At 33.6% G+C, this 19,630-nt stretch overlaps 2 protein-coding genes across 2 annotated transcripts; both read left to right on the top strand.

Moving 5' to 3' along the window:
* Positions 1 to 997: 997 nt before the first annotated feature.
* Positions 998 to 7,631, top strand: LOC102617662 (probable acyl-activating enzyme 17, peroxisomal). Its single transcript, XM_006494182.3, has 14 exons — positions 998 to 1,369; positions 1,982 to 2,111; positions 2,201 to 2,469; positions 2,861 to 3,065; positions 3,218 to 3,258; positions 3,365 to 3,490; positions 3,905 to 3,978; positions 4,748 to 4,968; positions 5,762 to 5,856; positions 6,004 to 6,220; positions 6,392 to 6,517; positions 6,598 to 6,696; positions 7,035 to 7,247; positions 7,339 to 7,631. The coding sequence occupies exons 1-14, from the start codon at positions 1,107 to 1,109 to the stop codon at positions 7,447 to 7,449; spliced, it is 2,190 nt and encodes a 729-aa protein (XP_006494245.2). The 5' UTR covers positions 998 to 1,106; the 3' UTR covers positions 7,450 to 7,631.
* A 943-nt stretch (positions 7,632 to 8,574) lies between these two features.
* LOC102618127 (protein CHAPERONE-LIKE PROTEIN OF POR1, chloroplastic) lies at positions 8,575 to 11,883 on the top strand. The gene is made up of 5 exons (XM_006494184.4): positions 8,575 to 8,769; positions 8,918 to 9,009; positions 10,444 to 10,826; positions 11,395 to 11,471; positions 11,634 to 11,883. The coding sequence occupies exons 1-5, from the start codon at positions 8,711 to 8,713 to the stop codon at positions 11,782 to 11,784; spliced, it is 762 nt and encodes a 253-aa protein (XP_006494247.2). The 5' UTR covers positions 8,575 to 8,710; the 3' UTR covers positions 11,785 to 11,883.
* Positions 11,884 to 19,630: the final 7,747 nt, after the last annotated feature.

The following is a 19,630-nucleotide window of genomic DNA, read 5'->3' as shown; positions in this document are numbered from 1 at the left end:
GTATTAATAAATATAATTTTTAATTATTTAATTTAATTAATCATAAAAATTAATACAATACAATGTAACACCAAATATAGTTTAATTAAAAATTAATACAGTACAGTGTAGCACCAAACATTGTACAGTATTGTTATAATGCAATACAACATAATACAATACACCAGCATTAAAATAATGCAATACAACATAATACAATACAATATGTCAAACGCACCCTAATTGAATTAATTTTAATCAGTTAAGTCATTCAGTCTGTTTATTTTTTCAACTTAATGAAAATTATTTTCAACCATTAAGTCATTAAGTTAATCTAATTTTTTTTTAGTTTTTTACTTAATCTAAAAAGTTTGAATGATATCGTTAAAAAATATTCTCTAAAATACCCCTATCTAATTAATTAATTTTGAGTCATTGAGTTATTAAACTAATTTTTTTAAAATTTTTTTACTTAATCTAAAAAGTTTGAATGATATTATTAAAAGATATTTTCTAAAATATCCTTATCTAATTAATTAATTTTTATCCTTATCTAAATAAAATTAAATAATTAGCATTATTATCTATCTCTATATAATTTGTGATAATATATACTAGTAAATTATTATTTTTATCTTTTTATTTTCTTCAAGTTAGCATTACTTATCTTCATAATTTTTTATCAAGATTTTTCATATAAAACATTATAAACTATAGTAAAATTGATTAACATATATAATATAAAATATTAAATCTAATTTATTATTTTATTTGTATTCTTTAAGATACTTATTATTTATTTAATATTTATAATTATATGAATAAAAATATAAAAATATTAGTTTTTAAATTAAAAAATAAATAATTTATTATTTATTTTTAATAATTTAGACAATAAATATATCATTCAATTATATTCATAATTCAGAATAATTCATGTGTATTCTGATTTCAAACAAACAAATACACGCCACGTAAGTGTGATTATAAAAGATAGATTAACAGCGTTCATCCTATGTGAAGGTGATGGATGGTGATGGAGGATGGTAAAACTTAGATATTCTCCGAGACAAAAGCACAAACAGATACAAGGTGAGCACTGAGCTGAAAAAAAAAAAATTAAAAAAATGGCAACTTGCAATTACAAAGCACTTGACTGCATCACCAGCTACGACATTGAAGCTCTGGGGATACCTTCAAAGCTTGCAGAGCAGCTTCATGAAAAGCTCGCCGAGATCGTTAACACTCACGGGGCTGCCACTCCCGCCACGTGGCAGAACATCACTACCCACATCCTCAGCCCTGACCTTCCCTTCTCCTTTCATCAGCTGTTGTACTACGGTTGCTATAAAGACTTTGGACCCGACCCGCCAGCTTGGATACCCGACCCGTAAATATTATTTAATTCCATTCAGTTTATTTCAACTTTTTCTTCATTATTGATAGTTTTGTCATATATTGAACTTTTGCATGTATTGAATGATAGCTTGTCAAGTAATTTTTTGATAATGCTTTGGGAAAATAATTATGACTTTTGATGGCTTCCGGTGAAATTTGGAGTTGATTCAATCAGAATTTATTGTTTGGTAATAGTGATAGTAGAACTTAGTTCAAGATTTTCAGCTGATTCTAAGTTTATTTCAGTGTAACTGTGATTCCCAAAGCCCAATTGTGTGGATTCTCTTGTTTTAGGATTGTCGCAGAGGAGCTATTGAAGCAAGTGGGTTAAATATTAACTAAGTACGAGACACAAGGAGCAATTTGATTATTAAAACCTAAGAAAACATGCTGAAATGCCCAATTAATTGAGTGGTAAACTTTTTACATGCTAAAAAACTGAAGAGTTTTTCAACGGCTGAAGAGGACAAAAAGAAATTTGGAGTATTTTTATGCAAATTCGTGTTTCTTTGCTTCTTTTCTTAATTTATACTGTTTATATGAATATTAAATTGCTCTCTTTATCTTTTTGTTGTTTCAAATTAATGCCTTGTTGTATGGGTAGGGAGGCTGCAAAGGTAACAAATGTTGGAAAATTATTAGAGACGCGTGGAGAAGAGTTTTTGGGTTCAGGTTACAAGGATCCCATATCGAGTTTTTCCAATTTTCAGGAATTTTCTGTCTCAAATCCTGAGGTAGTAGTACTACTAATATAAGCTTAAGCTGACATTCATATGCTGCCATTTATTACTTACATACGGTTTCTTATCTCTTCATATGTTAGGTGTATTGGAAAACTGTCTTGAATGAAATGAGTACATCATTTTCGGTACCTCCTCAATGTATTTTACGAGAGAATCCAAATGGGGAAAATCACTTGTCAAACCCGGGTGGGCAATGGCTTCCTGGAGCATTTGTAAATCCAGCAAAAAATTGCTTGAGTGTAAATAGTAAAAGAAGTTTGGATGACATTGTAATAAGGTGGTGCGATGAAGGAGATGGCGGTCTGCCTGTGAAGAGCATGACACTTAAGGAATTGCGTGCTGAGGTTTGGTATGGTATTTTTCATCTATATGCTGTAATTTTTATTTTATTTTTGTTCAATCCATTTATAGATGCTTCACTGATTGTATTATTAAATGAGTTGTGGGCTTAATTGAAGATTATTTTGTTGCTATAAACATAGTTAACTTTAGTACTGCCACAGAAGAAAATATAGTTTTCTTCAAAAGGCAAGTAATTATTCTAATTAAAACATGGTTTGTCCTCAAGTAGACTGAAATTGATATGTTACAGAAGACAATATAGTTTTTTCATTTGTTGCAGTGATTTTGCATTATAAGTGAGAATTTATTTAAATTTGTGATGTTTCTACTATTCTTTTGTGAAACTTATACCATTTTCTAAAATGACAAAACGTTTTTCTTGTTGCTATATATTGTAGGTTAGTTGCATATGCACTCAATGCCCTGGGTTTGGACAAAGGATCTGCTATTGCAATTGATATGCCAATGAATGTCAATTCTGTGGTTATCTACCTAGCCATTGTTCTGGCAGGTTATATAGTTGTCTCTATCGCTGATAGTTTTGCATCACTTGAAATATCAGCGAGGCTTAGAATATCAAAAGCGAAAGCCATATTTACTCAGGTTAAAATCCTATTCCTTACAACGGACAATAATTTATCTCAACTTCTTGGTTATTCATGGAAATACTGAGGCTCAAGGTGAAGCCTCTAAGTTGGTTTTGGTTATGACCTAATTTATGTGTAAACCTTATTTTTTCCATCTTATTATGTCAGGATCTAATCATTCGCGGTGACAAAAGTATACCCTTGTACAGGTGAAGCTTTTGTTTCTGTCTAGCCAAATACATATACTTGAATTTCTGTGGTTTCCTTTTCATTTTTTGTCCTAATTTTTCTCAATCTTGAGCTTCGATTCTGCAGTAGAGTTATCGATGCCCAAGCTCCTTTGGCGATTGTTATTCCTGCCAAAGGTTCTAGCTTCAGCATGAAACTGCGTGATGGTGACATTTCTTGGCTCGATTTTCTGGAGAGAGTCAGGAAGTTAAAGTACGGACATTTTTTCTGCTTGAACCCTACTACCTTGTTAATCTGTATACATTTTCATCTATCATTTGTTATCCACATTTAATAGGTTAAACTTTGACACTTAATTGATTCCATGTAAATTGTGAAAACATTATCTTCTGGGCAAAAGGCATCAATGTGGTGACCTCAAACTTTTAAAAAGTTTGTATACATGGAAAAAAGAAGTAATAAAGTAAGCAACAATCTGTTGTTCCTGTCCTTCACTGACCAGGCTATTCACTAATACACATTGCTTAAGCGAGCACAAAATTTTGTAGTCATCCTAAACTACATGATTTGTGATCTTATAATTTTTGGAAAAAGATAAGAAAAAAGATATCAATAAAGTTCTAACGCTGGTCCTGTATCTGGCTGTCTTTTACATCAACCCTGCAGAGAGAATGAATTTGCAGCTGTGGAACAACCAGTGGAAGCATTTACAAACATCCTTTTCTCATCTGGAACCACAGGTATCTTAAAGAATAAATCTCATAAGTCTTCTTTACCCATTTCACTTTATTAGAAACTAGAAAGTGTCTTTCCTGAACTGAGCATAACTTTGTGGTATAAATATATGATTTTGGTGCCAAGCTATCACCCTGCTTAAAGTATGGCGGTATTCTGTAGTTCTAGTGTCAAATTATTTGGTGCTTTGACTTTGAAATTATAATTACTCTATAAATGCCAACAAAATTTTAGATGCCTCGAAACTGGAAAATGGAAGAAAGAAATTTCCAGTTAGTTATACGTCTGCAGTCATCAAAGTAGTGGAATCATCTTCTTTTAAAAAATAGAAATAGAAAACAGAAAGACCACAGAAAATGAGGACTAGTTTTGTTTCTTAAACATTGCTTTTAGTCATAACAAATCACATTTGCTGCCATTGAATTTTTTTTTTTTTTTGGATTAAGTAATATGGGAAATAACTTTAGATTCAGCACAAAGAACTGTAAATGAGTGCAAAACCAACTTTGGAAAAAATTGGCATGACGTGTCCTGTCTACTGCTCTATGGTAATGGGGTTTTTGTTTCTATGAAAAACTTCAAACTCTTGGAATCCCTTCCTATAATCATCTGTATTGAGCTTCACTAACTGGATAAAAGCGAATATTAACAGCTGGATAACTATATGATTCACGTCAAAATTTAAGTATGATGAAACTCCAAGGTTACATACCGAAATTGCATTTAGAGCTGCACAATTGTCATAAAACCTGAGTGAACTTATTTCTGGCATAGGGGAACCAAAAGCAATTCCATGGACCAATGCAACGCCTTTTAAAGCTGCAGCAGATGCATGGTGCCACATGGATATTCGTAAAGCCGATATTGTTGCTTGGCCAACTAACCTTGGGTGGATGATGGGTCCTTGGTTGGTTTATGCATCATTGTTAAATGGAGCTTCCGTAGCTCTATATAATGGATCCCCCCTTGGTTCTGGCTTTGCTAAGTTTGTACAGGTAGGAACCCCTTGAGTCTTGCCATCTTGTTTGTTTGCTGTTTCCTAGTCATGTTATGGTGTTTTTGCCATTAATCTTGATGCCTCAACAAACCTCTAGATGATAAAGTATCCTAGGAGAATGATTTTCGCCATTGTTTCAAAATATATAATTATCATGCTTGACAATATTAATGTTACACATCATTTGGAAAGTTGCATTGAGTCGGTATTGGCAGCAATTCAGTTCAGAGCACTAAAAACAAAATGAAACATTTGAAGTGCTCTGAGGACTCACCATCCCTTGATTATTATTTGACTTTGCCATGATGTGCATTGAAACTCATGGAACGTACAACTTACTGGTTGGATTGGTGACATTTGAATGCCATAAGATAGCAATACATGGTGGGGTTGGAGGCGTAAAGTCCGCAATTTTATTGCCAGCTGTAGTTTGATCTTCATTATTCAAAGTTGTAATACTATGCAGCTTCAATTTTACATTTGATTGATGCATTTTGCTACTGGTCACTACAAGCATGTATAAGGTTTGCAATTTTTATGTTGGGTGTACCTTGATCTTGGTTATACATGAATCTTATGTTTACATCAAAAAATATACTTGAATGATGTCTTGTATTAAAATTTATTCCTGTTCTTTTATTGACGGAGTAAATGCAGAATGATTTGGAGAGAAATTTTAAAATAGCTAGGCTGCTAGAAGTAACAATCCTTTCTGTATTTTGTCACACATACAGCATGTAGGGATTTGGTAATCTTTTTCAATTCCAATTACATTTCCTGCAATTCTCTAGGATGCTAAAGTAACAATGCTTGGTGTTGTCCCAAGTATTGTTCGCACATGGAAAAGTACAAACTGCATAGATGGCTATGATTGGTCTTCCATTCGGTGAGTCCTTGATGCCCCTACTGAGATTGTTATTCTTCACATTTAGATGCATGTGATTGTTTGATGAAAAGTCAGTAATATAGGTCTTGTAGACTGTGCCGTATATAGATAGTTTTGAGCTGTAATTTTTTATTTGTAAACTGGTAGGTGCTTTGGCTCCACTGGTGAAGCTTCTAATGTAGATGAGTACTTATGGCTGATGGGGAGAGCCCTATACAAGCCTGTTATCGAATACTGTGGTGGTACAGAGATTGGTGGTGGATTTATCACCGGATCGTTATTGCAGGCTCAGTCACTGGCTGCTTTCAGTACACCAGCTATGGGCTGCAAGTTGTTTATTCTTGGGAATGATGGTTGTCCTATTGTAAGTACTGGATACCTTACTTTAGTATGTTGTGAAGATCGACCATTATCATATTGAAATGGGAGATGTATTTCCTGCTCCTTTTCCTTCTTACAAGTCCTATATTCTGTTTCTTGAACAAACCATACAAATTATCTGGAAATAATTTTGTTTTGCTTTTCCCAATTTTAGCCTCAAAATGTGCCGGGGATGGGTGAGTTGGCACTCAGTCCACTTATATTTGGTGCTTCAAGTACGCTGCTGAATGCCAACCACTATGATGTCTACTTTAGTGGAATGCCTTCCTGGAATGGACAGGTAAACAGAACTTTATTTCTACCTTCATTTTATTTTGTTCTCCAGGTTAATTAAATCTTTATATTGAATCAATTGTGCAGATTCTTAGGAGGCATGGGGATGTCTTTGAGCGCACTTCTGGAGGGTATTATCGTGCACATGGTCGTGCAGATGATACTATGAACCTTGGGGGAATCAAGGTATGCACCTTACCTAATGACATGGGATATATGGGATTAGCAAAGGGAATGGGTAGCTAATATGTTCATTTTAATACTCTGTTCCTTTTCTTTCAACTTTGGCTTGTGAACTTAGAACTGCCCACTTGCATGTTTTCTTGTCTATTTCGAGGGCTTTGTAAACTCTATTTTCAAAGTTAGGCATTCAATCATATAAGAAAATATTGCTGTAGGGTATATAAAGAGCAAGCATCTATAGCTAATGATGTCAAAATGGGATGCATACAGGAGTAATTTATGATCAAATCAAGCAAAATGATGCAATGTCTGTTCTAAAACCATCATGTTCTGTTTGACAGGTTAGTTCAGTTGAGATTGAGCGCATCTGTAATGCAGTTGATAGCAATGTGCTTGAAACAGCAGCCATTGGTGTGCCACCACCTGATGGTGGACCTGAGCATCTTACAATAGTTGTTGTATTCAAGGATTCCAATTACAGGCCACCAGATTTGAATCAACTGAGGATGTCTTTCAATTCAGCAGTGCAAAAGAAACTAAATCCTCTGTTCAAGGTACTGATTTCAGCTCTTCAAACCTAGCCCATCTGCCAAATCATTGAGGGCCATTAACATTCGAACTACATGATAAAATGTGCTTGTGCAGGTCTCACATGTTGTTCCCCTTCCATCCCTTCCAAGAACAGCAACAAATAAGGTTATGAGAAGGGTCTTGCGGAAGCAATTAGCTCAACTTGATCAAAATTCTAAACTATGATGTAAACTTGTGAATTTGACATAGCCAGCCAAAGTACAGCCTGTATTCAAACATTGTCTTTGCACTGAAAGAATAATTTTATCCCCCATACTGTAAGTTATATAGCAACAAGTGGTTTCTTGAGAAATGTCCTGTGATTAAAATAAAAATGTTCAATGTTAAATCAGTACGAGTTTCACTTATTTTGCTTACAGTGAATTTTGGTTTATGTAAATAATAATATTAGGGATATCAATATTTGAGTCTAAATATCAAGTGTTATTTATCCCTCGGAAAATAAATTTCATAACTCGTAAAATTACTTCATCACTGTTTAATGAATGAATGTTATTAGTTGGACTTAAATTGGAGTTCAAATATTGGTTTATGCTTGAGATTGCTAGAATCGTAATGTAATATTTTTTTAAAGAAAAGAATAATATTATAAAAGACTTATATTGTTAAAAAGAAACCCACACAGAGACAATAAAGAAGGTAATTTGGCATGTTTGAAACAAAAAAAGAGTGATGCTATTAGCATCCCTCAATTATCCTTTTCAAAAGCCATTTCTGTTTACATCATATTTAATTTCTAAAATAATTTTTATTGTTTTTTTTTTTCTTAATAAACCCCGTGATTGACTCTTTTTTCTGTCTCCCCCATTTTAATCCCCCCATCAACTTCTTGATGTAGTATTTATCAGCTACTTTTCTTCCCTTAATAAAACCTAACAAGTGATTCTCTCTCTCCCATAATCCCATTCTATTTTGAAAAGAAATAAAGTAGGCACAAAATGTAATTGTCCTCTTAACATGTTCATAAATTTAATAATCTATATAAACTTTACAAAATTATCTTTCCTGTAACAATAAATTGTAAATTAGTGATTAAAACTTATTTAAAATCAAATACTTATTCTTTAATTTCCTTTTTTTCTTTTTTGTTTATAAACTTTATAGATTTCAAGAGTTTGTAATAGAGAAAGACCCTGAGAGCAAAACCTTAATGCGGATTTTAATTAGAAAAGTTTTGATTTTTAATACAATTTAAAATATAAAAGATGAAAAGAAAATGAGCAATTGGGCTTGGCCCGCGTAGAACTAGCGGACCCTGCGCAAGCTACCAATTCCTTCCAATCGGGTTCCAAAATGAAAACTCAAAAGTCCTGAGAAGATTAAATCCTCTCGACCCGCTGGAGGCTGCGGTTTGTTTGTTGGAAGTGTTTTCAGCTGTGATTCTTCCAATAAACAAGTCAATTGAGTTAAAATTATAATTAAATTAATGTCGTCTCTTTTACTGTCAAACCCTAATCTCTCCACTTCGTTCCTTCCCTGTAAGATGTAAGCACCATATCCTATATCATTCATAAACATTTAACCTCCCTTAATTTTGTTTCATATGTATGGATAAAAATTGATTTTTTTTTTTTTTGGCTTTAATTGTTGAATTGAATTAATTTAAGGACTTGGGTATTTGGTTTTTGTGCAGCCCTGGTTATGAAAACACAAGAAAGACGGCGTTTTGTCCCCTTTCTAGAAGCTCTAAAGTCGCAAGATGTGCTGTGGACACACCATCTGGAGGTATTGTTTCTCTGATGTGAATAGAATTTTAGTGTATTTGTAGGTTAGCTTGTTGCATTTCCTACCAAAAGTATACAAAACATGTGTAGAAATAGGATAATTTGAGTATGCCACTCTATCATCGACAGTTTATGACTCTTTCCAATGGGAAAAGAGCCTGGTGATTTTGTGATAATAGTACTGGAATTTGTTGAGTGTTAATGCCCATTAAATAAGCTACTGAATATATTTTTCTCAGAAGTGTAATGAAAGAGATAAGAGGGTATCTGATAACAACAGTAATAGAGAAAGGGCCGCCAGTAAACAAGGTAATAAGCTCTTTGACAGTTAGTGGAGGAGATAGAGGGTGTCTGCTAACTATGATAATAGAGAAAGGGCCCCTGGTAAACAAGGTAATAAGTTCTTTGATGGTATGTGCTTGATCATGGTATTTATCAAAAGCGCTAACTGGGACTGATAGGCGAATATTATTAACATGAGGTTGGTTGTCAATTCTTACATTATCCTTAAATGCTAGAACCAATCCATTTGAGCATGAATGATTTAAGATTGAAAACGTTGTGATTCTTTGAGAATGATGGGAATCTGATTCACAATGTTTAAAGAAGTTTAGGGTTTCTGATGTAAGTTCTGAGCAGTATACGTATATGCATACTGTTCTTCTACATGGAGAGCTGGTCGGCCTCCAAGGGGATAAGCCCAGTTGGTTTAGCATTTTGTAGCAGAGCAAAAGTTCAAGTGCTTGATTTTCCCTCACATCATCCTTGGAATGGAAATTTTCTTTGATTTGTGTTTGTGCAGGGGGTGGGTGTAAGGGTGGGTTGTGTAAAATTTTTGGGGGGTTGGGGGGGGGAGGGGGGGGGGGGTGTTGTGTGTATGCCTGGTTGATGCATACAATCTTTTTAATTCCATGCAACATCTATATGTTATTTTGGTTTTTCGGGCGTGAAATCATTGTGGATCTTTTTGGTGGGTTGATATTGTATATGCATTTCTTTGGGGAGGCAGGGGTGGAATGATGTTTCTTCTTGTGGTGAAAAACTTATTGCTTCCTTCTTTTATATTGGTAATGGATGAGAATCATATGGAATTATGTTGGACACTATCTAGTTAAATGTTTGTGTGGGTTATGTATTGTAGCTGGATATTTGCTGTGGAACAACTAGGTGGTTAGAGCAATCGATGCCACCTGTCAACCTTTAGAGTTCCTGTGTTAGCAATGAATAGTCTAGTCATGACCGCTATTTACTAGATGGTTAAAAATATCAAATTGTTGGCTAATGCAGCGGTGGTAATCATGGGTTTGTGGAATTTTCACCATGTTGCATAAGATGTTTGTTAATTGTGTACTCCTGGTGCTTTTCCAGTTGCTGCTGTAGTTTTCTGATTTACTTTTCTGCTGGTTATGTTTTATATTTTGGCCTTATTATTCAGGTAATATGCCAACATTTTCTCGAATAAAGGTTTGGGACCCTTATAAACGTCTTGGAATTAGTCCATATGCTTCAGAGGAAGAGATTTGGGGATCACGCAATTTTCTCTTGGAACAATATACTGGACATGAGAGAAGTGAAGAATCAATAGAAGCTGCTTTTGAGAAATTACTAATGACCAGCTTCAGACGAAGGAAGAAAGAAAAAATTAATTTGAAAAGTAGGCTAAAGAAGCAAGTAGAAGAGTCTCCACCGTGGTTCAAAAACTTGCTCAATTTTGTGGAGCTTCCTCCAAAGGATGTTATTTTTAGAAGATTGTTTCTGTTTGCATTCATGGGTGGCTGGAGTATCATGAATTCTGCTGAAGGGGGACCTGCTTTCCAGGTTTGTTCTTGTTGTGATTAGATTGTGACCGACTATCTCTACATGGTCAACAAATTTTATTCACTTGTGTCAGTTTTATGCATTAGGAAGAAGTCTTGACTTCTAAATAGTCTCATGATCAGTAAGGTTTGTACAAATATTTTTCCATTCCAAATTATATTTGAAGTGTGCTGCTGTAACAACTCATATACAATTGCTGTTCTATAAGTTTAGGGCTTTTTTTATTCCCCCTTTCTCGATAGAATTTTGTTGTTATATGAATGTTCTATGCAGCTGGTTACCCTTAAAAGGAGCCATGTTAGTGGAAGGCTAGTTCTGAACAGTGCATAATCTGCCATGTACATCCTTCACTCGTGAGTGGGATCCTAAAATCCCACTGAACTCTGAAATTGCATTTTACTGCATCTTCCTAGATATGTTCACTATTCTTAGGTTCAATCCTTCTTACACATTGTAATTCTAATGTTGAACAAGCAGATGATGTCATTGGATGAAAATTTTGTATGTTTAATAACATTGCACAACTGTATTTAAGTGCACTGAAACTAGACTATAATTTTATGTACAGGTAGCTGTATCTTTGGCTGCTTGCATATATTTTCTTAATGAGAAGACAAAGAGCCTGGCTAGAGCTTCAATTATTGGGTAAGCTTACTTATGGAAAAAACTTAAAGTGGTGTTCTCAAATCAATTACATTATGGTTTGCATTTCAACTCTTCCCTTAATTTTCATTTTCCCTCTGCTTCTTCGTTTCAAATGATGCTTGTTTCGTAAGTTACTAACATTTTTATGTGCTTCCATTTCAGACTTGGAGCTCTTGCCAGCGGCTGGATTCTTGGTTCCGTTGTTGTCCCAATGATTCCTACTGTTCTAATACATCCGACTTGGACACTGGAGCTTCTAACATCGCTAGTAGCATACTTCTTCTTGTTTCTCGCTTGTACTTTTTTCAAGTAAAGCTCCAACTATGTTCGTTTTGAAATTAAGAGTTGAACCAAAGCTACACTCTATTACCATTGTCATTGGATTTTTAACTCATTCATTTTACCCTTTCTATTCTCCGGTACATATAGAGACTAGAGAGTACTGTGGAATTAGTCAATTGCGGAAGTAGTTTCAATCCTGTGAACAAATTTTTCCCTCCCCCACCCCACCAAAAAAAAGAGAGAGAGAGAGAGAGAGAGAGAGTTAGCACGTGAATCTTAAAATTTCCTAGGTTCTTTTTAAGTATTTCTTCAGTTGGATAATTGTAACAATTTGTTTCGAGTACTCAGAAATCTCTTGGGGAGTCTTCGTTCCATTTTGTATCTTGCTGCAAATCCCGGACCACGCTATGAGTTTCAACAATATATGTATATGTACACACCAAGATAGAAGCAAAACACATTCGTTTGAAACAAAAGTGAATGGTAGCTTAATCACATATTTAAACCCCAAAAAAAATGAAAACATCTATTGTATGACAATATATAGATATGTCAACGGTAGAATTTTCTGGTGTCACGTGTACTATTGTTCCTCTTTGCCCGGCAACCAACAATGTATGTGAAAATAAGGAATACAAGGGCGCATAGGTTAGCTATAAGCAAATTTTCCCATTGACTCCTGATGCTGTCAACAAATCCTGCTTTGCATGCATTACAATCAAAGCACAGCGTCTGTTGCTGATTTTTCCATGCCTTGCAGTCGCTGTCATCTACGGCTGGCCCTGTTTTCGGGGCTATCCAGAACGTCGCATTCTGGCTATTGAATCCACATTCAGACGGTGGCTTGCAGCAACTGGACTGAAAATGAGAAACAATAGTGTTGTTTATACTGGATGTATCACATAAATGTAGACTGGAGAGGGGTGAGATTAAATGAAGTTGTACCATGAGACACTGAGTTATAGATAACATTAAATGTAAACTTCAAAACAAAGAATGAAAGACCTGCAACATCTTATAATTCTCTATGGTATATCATCTAAATTTTAGTTTCTGGGTTGAGAATCCCGATCTGTTTAGTTTTCAACTTGTCAAATACGAATAATTGTTTGAATCTTTTTACGAAAAGTAATGACCAAGAATGCAGAAGCATTAGTTATATCCTGCAATTAAGTGTAACAGACCAAGTTTGTATTTGCCCCTTGGAGAATTATATATGGATACATTTATGCAAGCAGGCAACACAAGTAAATGCATAGCTTGAACATTGAAGATATATATTTACATAGTATGACAAACCTTGAGTTTGGGTAAATTGTATAACATATTCATCGATTTATTACAAACAACAACTAGTCTAATATTTTCAAAATAAATATACACATCACAAGATTTTATCAATTGTCACTCAGATAACAATGTGTGCTAGCATGATCAGTTTGTACAAAGAATTTATGTCTCTTGAATCACTCTTTTCATTGATACGGATTGTATCAGAGTGATCTATAGCATCTAGTGATATCACCCCATAATAGTATTTGATTGCTAACTCGTAAAAGAGCTAATAAATGTCAGTGTCATGTTTTCCTGCATTGCCAATAATGAAGTAACCATACAAGGAAAATATATTGATTCCTATTTGTTATATTCACATTCAACCACCATGGAAAGACTGTCAACTTGGTTAGCTTTTCAAACTTCAATGCAAAATGATCATTTAAGGGGAAAAAAAGAAAAAATCCTAAACCCTACATTAATTTCCCGTTTCATGTATCCTAATGTCATTAAGTAAAATAACAATATATGAGGAAGCCAGTTTAATTAATTAATTTACCTGGATCGGAGACAAAGTCAAGTGAGCAGCCGTCTCAAATGCATTATTTTGAATCTTACAAACCTTAGAATCTTTCAAACAAGTCCTAATCTCATTCCACTTCTTCCCATTAACAAAATGATTCTTCAACCAATTTTGAAAATCCCCAGTCCTGAAACCCTTAATCCCTTTATGCGAAACCGCCTTAGCGGCATCCTCATTTGTGATCAGAAACGAGAAGATTATGAAGACAACAAGGCCAACAATCAACAAGAACAACACGATCAAATAAATGAGCAATATGGCATTAGTCCTACAGCAAGAACCGATCAAACCTAGCAATGACACGATGAACAAGACGATACCCGATACAAATAAAGGGTCTGATAGCTCTTTCTGGCAATGTGTGGAGCTATGGACGTAGAAGAACGACGCAATGGTAATGGCTGTTAGCCCTAATACAAGAGAAATGCAGTTCAGGAACCCCACAATGAAGTTGCTTACACGAACCATATTATTTCTTTTGAAAGATTCAAGATTCTTGTTAATTTGTTGAATATTGATTGGATTTTGTTCCGAACGGTTTGTTAGAAATAAATTAGTGAGAAAAATGAGAAAAACCAGCGAGAAGAAGATGTCTCTTAACTGCTTTTTAATTTTGATTGAGAATTAAATATGGTATCAACTATCAAGGGGAAAATGCTCTTTTAATTCCTAAAATTTGAGTTAATTATATTCAATCTGTCCTCGTTATTTATTTGTTTTTGTAAAATTTACTTAACATATTGGTATGTTAAATTCGTTTGGATTTTAAGTTTTATCGTACAAAATATTATTTTTCCCTTGGACCCAAAACTTTTGAAAATAAAGACAGAAATATTTTGCATAAGTTCTAAAAATAAAGAGCTAAATTCATAATTAACTCAAACTTTAAGGACTAAAAAAGAATTTATTCAAATATTAATCCATACAACGGTTGCTTTGTCTTAATTTAATTTAATTTTAATTGGTTTTGAAAGATTTGAAAGAAAGGTTCAATTTTCATGCTGGATTTTCGTCTTGTAACGCATACGTGTCATCATGGAGTGTATGAATTGTTTTGCCAAGTGTGTTACATTGGATATTATGTCACTATGAATGTGATTGATACCATAAAACCTTTGATTTTAATTTATAATTAAGTAGAATGGGATCATCGAGAAAGAAAAAAGTCTCTTTTGTTCCCTCGTTTGATTGTATTTATGATACTAAACACAATTTTGTTACACAATAATTTTGTTATACAATAACGGAACTGTGTAAAATCGGCATTTGTTGACTCGTACAAGAAATTTTTAATACAATAATGATTGCAAGAAACTTTGTTAAATTTAGTATTTATGAACTATTACATAAATTTATTATATGGGTCAATTTCCTTTTAGTCTCTAAGGGTGTTGTTGAGATATATTTTGTATCCAAACTTCAATGTTTTCTGTTCGATTATTGATAAATCATGATCTCATCTTTACACAACACGATTACAAGAGTGCCAAATTTAATGATATAAAGACATCTTGCCAAATTTTTTTGTCAATTAATTACGTAATTAACTTTACGCACTAATTTTTTGTTTTATGCTTACCATATTCAGTATTAACTTGTCCATCATTTTGGAAGTCAAAGTCTAAATTTAATATTTTCAAGTTAATTAATCAATATTTCTGATACAATAGTACAAGGTTATAATTAATTGCAACTTGCAACAGTAAATTCATGTTTCAATTTGAACAAGTTTTTCTTCATTCTCTCAAAATGAAACTGGAGACGTGAGAAAAATTACATCTTTAAGAAAAGGAGTTTTTTTTTTTTAAATCAAGTATAGTAGTGCTCCATTTCAAAATCATATTAAGCCTCTATTTAGTAAAGTGGTATCGTAACTATCAAGAGATGTGTACTTGATAGCTGTGAAAAATAATCATTAGTGCTACCACAACCAAACTGTAATTAATCACCAATAGCTTTAATAACTCAACTTTCACAACATTGTCGCTAGAAAGTTTAAAGAATGAAGTTTGGACTCTATTTAGCATAGAGCTTTTGTGAGCAAAGCTTTCACAAAAAATTAGTTGTTTAGTTGTCAATACATTTTTTTATTAAAAATTAAAAATTAAAAATTTTTAATCGATAAGTTTTTTTAAAATTATGTTATAAAATAAATAAAATAAGATTGTTAAATAAGTAAAAGATATTTTAATATTTTAAAAAAGATTTTTAACCTCCACTTTTAGAAATTTAAAATTTGAGTTTTTACTAATAGAGACAAAATAGTTTATTTAATCTTCAAAAATACAACTAAATAATAATAAAAAATTTTAAAATACTTATACCCATTAAATAAGCATTTATTAGAACAAAATCTAGCTTGATCGGCAAAATTATTTTTTTTTTTTTTGGTCTTATCCACGAGGTATCCTGGGGAGGGCCCCAACTGTGGGAGACACCTTTAAGCCCGTACCACAACGGCAAAATTATTATGTGCCTTTCAATGTTAACATCCGCTAAAAGATCTTAAAAAGTTACATACTACCAGCAGTAAGTACAGAGTTTCTAAAGGAAGAATGTACAGCTTCTTGTACTAATTAACATTCTAAGAGTAGCCTCTACCTTAGTATCCAATGAATTGATCATATCGAATGTTCTTCCTCACGCAACAACCAATCCAGAAGATGATAATTAAAAAGCCAATAACACATGCATTGAGTACGGCCAGAAGCCTCCACTCCCTCTTGATATTGGCAAGAACACCACCTTTACATGAATTGCAATCGTAACAAAGCTGCTTCTGGTCGTTGCTGAACATCGCGCAGTCACTGTCACTCACCGCCGGTCCATTTTCTGGCATTGTCCAGAACGTCGCGTTCTTGCGTTCCAATCCGCAGTACACCGGTGGCTTGCAACAGCCTGACTGAATATTGAAACAACTCCATTGTTAGCCCAAAGCGATTACGCATCACACACACACTCACACATCTCTATGTATGTATGTATGTATGAGTGAGAATGACACGTTGGTTCTCAATATTTCTCATTATTATCACCTTTTTTTTTTCAAATTTACCCATAGAGTCCTACATGTATGCAAATTTTACTGTTGGAAGATAAATGTAATCTTCAGTATTCAAAAATTTTCCTCTCTTTTCACAAACACATCAAGAATAAACTGACAACAAAAATACAATCGCAAAATTATTCAAAAAATATATTTTCTATTAATGTTTAATGTGGGGGTTTAATACCGAGTGTCATTCTCCCTTTAACACATGTTCCTACATTAATATTTATTGAAAAAATATTTTACGTGTTGTAATCCAAACACTATAGGAATGCTTTAATCACTTTAAAAGCACTTTTGAGAAAAAAAAAAAACCAAAAGCATTTCGAAATAAAAGCATAGGCCATAAATTTGGCTCTTCCGAAATACATATCCAGGTCAAATTGTGGCCATATAAAACTAATCGTTCGATATAAGGCAATAAAATAAAATAAATGAATGAAAGTACCTGTACTAGAGACCAATCCTTTAAGTCTTTGTTACCAAGATTTCTGCAGACGTTTGCGTCAGCCAAACAACTCCTAATCTCTTGCCAATTTTTACCATCAGCAAGGCGATTTTGCAGCCAATAAGAGTAATCATGAAGCCGATTCTGCGACACTTTTTTACCCACAAACGTGTTGGTAACGATGAGCACAAAAACCGTGAAAGCTATGAGCCCTAATATCGAAATGAGCATCACAAACAAATAAATACACAGCAGCCAATCAGTCCTGCAACATGCACCCACCAACCCTAACGTCGACACAATCAACAAGAACAGACCCGTCACCAACAACGGCATTTCTAGGGTTTTTTGACAAGCTGAGCCGTCATGCATTTGCACATACGCTGAACAGAAGACGGCGGCGAAACCCATTGCAAGTGATATTAAGTTTAAGGCTATGAACATTGCATTGCTAAAGCGAGGCATTGTGTGTTGTGTTGTGTAATTGAATTTTTCTATTTTTTTTTATTTTTTGGTGAAAAAGAGTGGTGTGATGATATTTATGTAAATGTTGGTTGTTGCTGTTAAGAGAAAAAGGAAGAAATAAAACAGAATAGTAGGTAAGATCTTCTTTTTTTTTGGGGTGGGGGGGATTTGTAACGGACTTTATGTCTATGGAAATATATTAACTTTTGTTATTGAATTCAACATTCATAAACGAGTGTAAAATTAATTAATTAATTAATTATTGATTTGAGTCAATTTGGAAACTATTTATACTTAAAATTTTTTTACTAGGAAATATTTTGTATTATATGTAAACACACACGCATACATATATAAAAGTAAAGTATTAAAGAAGAAATATCCAAGTTGTTTATTAATAATTAATGTTACTTTTTTTTTGTTTTTCTTTAGAATAAAAAATGAATTAAAGAGATAACAAGTAGTATTTATTGAAGGATGACAAAGTTGTAATTTGTTAAATTTTAAATGATTTTGTTAAAGAATAAATAGAAACACAAACAATAAACTGATTAATTAATTAATATCCATAAAAATAATTTTTAAAAGGTAAAAAAACAACTCATCAGCTCTGATTACAGCTAATTAAGTGTTAAAGAAAAAACTTTTATATCAGAATATTCCAATAGATAAACAAACCAGTAAACTAAATCAGTTCTAAGTATATACGTCGTTAATTTCAGATTCATTGTTGTTCTACTTTGTTTAAACTTTAAATCTAAACACTTATAATAAAAAATCTATCTCTTAAGGTTATTATAGATCAAGTCTAATTAAAGCCAATCATTTATTGCAAAAGCCAAGAACTATTTGTTAATAACAAATGACAAGCTATATTATATATCATGATTGGTTATGACTTATGACAACTGAAACAAGCTTCGAGTTTTGTTAGCACCAAGTCGATCGGTCTTCTCATTAGAAACGTAGTTTCATTGTAACGAACAACAACATGATAAGGACTCACGGGTAGAACTGACCCAAAAATCAACTTGTAAGGGCGGGTGTCCATAAGTTTATATTCTCATTTACGTTGTTGTATTCTTTCCATCTGAGATATTACCCAATCATTCTCAATTCGGAGGTGATTTCGTTGATCTCATCTTTTTCTGAGTAGGAGCACCATTCAGATTGCCCCATCTATAACATCGGTCATGAATCTCATCTTTTTTCTGAGCAGCAAATTCACCCCATTCGTAATATCGAGGTCACGGAGCCGTACCTATACCAATTCCATACTTGATGTGATGCCTGCTCTAATACCAAATAATAAGGATCAATGAGTAGATCTCACATTTAAAGTCCGGCTTATAAAAGGTACTCATGAACTTATATTCCCGTTTATATTATTATCTTTTTTCTAGGTGGGATGTTGGATACTAACACAACATTGCAAGCCCCTAATGTACATCAGTCATTCGGGTTTCTTGAAGCATGAAGTGAAGGATAAAAGCGATAAGGCCACAAATGGGCCTTTGGTCCAGTGAGAGAACCCTTACACTTAGAATAATGAGTGTAAGGGTTTGAGCCTCCATAAAAGTATTTATGAGGCTTATTTACAATCCTTCCTCAATTATCAAATAATTGAGTGGAGCCAATCTATTTCTCACGAAATGTGAGTAGAGTGAACAACCTTCGAATATTTGAGAGGGTTTAAAGAATTTGGGCAGCGCTTCAGAGGAGTACATGCCACGAAGAAGGTCCCAATTGTAGAATCTGTTTGTAAATATTAATTGTAATACTTACAGTTCTGTATAATAGTATTCAAAAAAAAAAAGCGACAAGGCCAATGTCAGTGGGATTAGAAATAGCAATGTTATAAAGAAGGGGCTTTGTATATAACTGTGGCATATTTATTAATTGAAAAATACAGCCAGAAGCCAAATCAATCGAGCCAAGGGCACTAGACGCAGTTATGAAGACAATAAACACATTATTTGGGTTCATTGCTACTTTCATTTTTGTGGTTTTATTAGGCTGGGGCGGAGCTCAGGGAAAATTCTATGGAGGTAAAATTT

The sequence above is a fragment of the Citrus sinensis genome, chromosome 3 (assembly GCF_022201045.2).
Source record: "Citrus sinensis cultivar Valencia sweet orange chromosome 3, DVS_A1.0, whole genome shotgun sequence".
Classification (NCBI taxonomy): Eukaryota; Viridiplantae; Streptophyta; class Magnoliopsida; order Sapindales; family Rutaceae; genus Citrus; species Citrus sinensis.
The sequence above is the reverse complement of the archived record's forward strand: the minus strand, read 5'-3'. Positions and strand labels throughout refer to the sequence as shown.

What these genes read in the sequence shown, in the direction of transcription:
- LOC102617662 (XM_006494182.3), top strand. Translation starts at nt 1,107, where the DNA reads ATGGCAACTTGCAATTACAAAGCACTTGACTGCATCACCAGCTACGAC. An exon ending in GAGAGAGTCAGGAAGTTAAA is followed by an intron (nt 3,491 to 3,904) that starts GTACGGACATTT and finishes TCAACCCTGCAG; the next exon opens with AGAGAATGAATTTGCAGCTG. An exon ending in GGAATGATGGTTGTCCTATT is followed by an intron (nt 6,221 to 6,391) that starts GTAAGTACTGGA and finishes TCCCAATTTTAG; the next exon opens with CCTCAAAATGTGCCGGGGAT.
- LOC102618127 (XM_006494184.4), top strand. Translation starts at nt 8,711, where the DNA reads ATGTCGTCTCTTTTACTGTCAAACCCTAATCTCTCCACTTCGTTCCTT. An exon ending in TCGTTCCTTCCCTGTAAGAT is followed by an intron (nt 8,770 to 8,917) that starts GTAAGCACCATA and finishes GTTTTTGTGCAG; the next exon opens with CCCTGGTTATGAAAACACAA. An exon ending in GCTAGAGCTTCAATTATTGG is followed by an intron (nt 11,472 to 11,633) that starts GTAAGCTTACTT and finishes CTTCCATTTCAG; the next exon opens with ACTTGGAGCTCTTGCCAGCG.